This window comes from Rutidosis leptorrhynchoides, chromosome 2, assembly GCF_046630445.1.
Source record: "Rutidosis leptorrhynchoides isolate AG116_Rl617_1_P2 chromosome 2, CSIRO_AGI_Rlap_v1, whole genome shotgun sequence".
Classification (NCBI taxonomy): Eukaryota; Viridiplantae; Streptophyta; class Magnoliopsida; order Asterales; family Asteraceae; genus Rutidosis; species Rutidosis leptorrhynchoides.
Genome location: NC_092334.1, coordinates 674767612 through 674769585, shown reverse-complemented (window position 1 = coordinate 674769585; position 1974 = coordinate 674767612). Strand labels below are relative to the sequence as shown.

At 35.4% G+C, this 1974-nt stretch overlaps 1 protein-coding gene across 1 annotated transcript; it reads right to left on the bottom strand.

The window, feature by feature from the left end:
* Positions 1-293: 293 nt before the first annotated feature.
* On the bottom strand, positions 294-1455 carry LOC139893942 (probable galacturonosyltransferase-like 1). Its single transcript, XM_071877145.1, has one exon. It carries the CDS (start codon positions 1443-1445, stop codon positions 414-416), a length of 1032 nt encoding a protein of 343 aa, XP_071733246.1. The 5' UTR covers positions 1446-1455; the 3' UTR covers positions 294-413.
* Between the last annotated feature and the right edge of the window lie 519 nt (positions 1456-1974).

Below are 1974 nucleotides of genomic sequence, written 5' to 3'. Positions count from 1 at the left end.
AAAAATAAAAAAAGTAAAAAAAAAAAAAAGAAGAAGAAGCCGTTGAAGTGGGCAACGGCTAATTGTTGGGCAACGGCTAAATTTATTTAATGTTATACATCCTCGAAATATTATGCCGATGAAAAACACCAGCACGGAAGCAAGAAAGAGAAACGAGGGCGGTTGGAATGCCAACGGCGCCCTCAAGGGTGGGTTTCATGAAGGTGTAAGGGCGGAGCCAGTTGGGAGTGGTCTAATACATCAAAATACTCCGTATCAATTTAATTCATCCTACTACTACACGTCTACACCTTTAAACAATTAATCTATCTATTTAACCAAATATACAATTCCAAATTACAAAAACAAAAAATAAATACAAAAAAGTTATATGATACAACTTTTCAATTTCATCCTATATATCTTCACCTTCATCAAGAATCAAAAGAAAATGGTGGTTTCAAAAGATCATAAGGTGCCCAAAGTGCATCTAAAAGACATGGTCTTTTAGCATCAAGTCTCACCCATGGTTTCCCTTTACCACTCCAATGCAACAAACTCACCGGACCCGGATGCAAATTCCGGCAAAGTCCCCGGAAATTATCACCTCCAAGCCCATGTTGATTCCATCTATGATCCACCGGAGCTATATTTCCGGCAAACACTAATAAAAAAGGTGGCAAAGAACCCAACTCATATATTCTCATTCTTTTTTGTAATTCCATCCATTCTTCTATTTTTCTTGTATATTCTCCTAATCTCCATTTTTGTAAATCTATTACCATAACACCAGTGTTAAAATAACATGCTTTTCTGTTAGCAAATGTTAAAGATAAAGAAGGGTTAGACCAAAAAGTTGGAGTGAAATAAAATGTAAAATTCGCGTCACAATATTCCGGTGCGGCTAGTACTAATGAATCATTAATTGGTGTGTTGGCTAAAGTTGCAATGTCGTCGAATAATATGACGTCAGAATCTAGGTAAACGATTTTAGTGACGTGTAATGGAAGTATATCTTCAAGGTATGATCGAGCGTAGTTTAATGGACAATCTAATGCGGATCTAATTGAAGTTGAAATAAGTCTTGATACGTATGAAGTATTGAAAGGGTAAATTTGGAAATTCAAATAAGGGAATGAGGTTGTGATTGTGGTGAGGATGTTTGATGTGTTTGATGACGTGGAAATTACGAGGTGGAAGAATATGTTTTGTGGGCATTGAGAGTGTTGTAGGATTGAAAGAATTGCGGCCATCGCTCCGCGAATGTATGTGGCATCGAGTGTCATTGCCACATGGACTGCAGATGCACCTGACGTGTCTGTCGAAATGCAAGATTTTGCATTATAGAATTTTGGTGCTTCTTTGAATTTTTGTAAGGTAGTGGCGGTGGTGGGTGTGACAAATAATACAATGATGAGGAGGAGCACGGAGGAGGCGGCGGCACGTGGTTGTTTACGGTGGATCATGATGGTTAGATTTGGGGTGTGGAATATTGGATTTTGGGAAATGAAGGCTTTTCTTATGGTGATATATAAGAGGTAGTTTGATTGGGTTTTGAAGAGTGGACGCGGTTTAGTCAAGTATCAATTTTAAATTTATTTGCTTTTTGATTGATATTGATGTATGTATTAAAAAGGTTATTTAGTTATTTAATTTAATAGTAGTAATTTATTAGAGAAAATGAAATGATGTTTGAAGAATAATATGTTAATGTTATATATAAATATAAATATATATAAATATAAATATAAATAATACTCCGGAATAAATGAAAGGTAACGTTAGCTGTAAAAATTGACCTGATACGAGACCGGCCTAACAAAAAAGAATTACGGAGTACTATTCCAAAGCGATATTAAGAGAGCCGGTTAGTACCAAACATACATAAAAGTTCTATTACATATGTAGTTATTCATACAACATATCGTTTGGATTGGAGTAAATCACTTAATCAATTTTTTTTTATTTTTTTACAGCGATTGAGATCACCCGAGG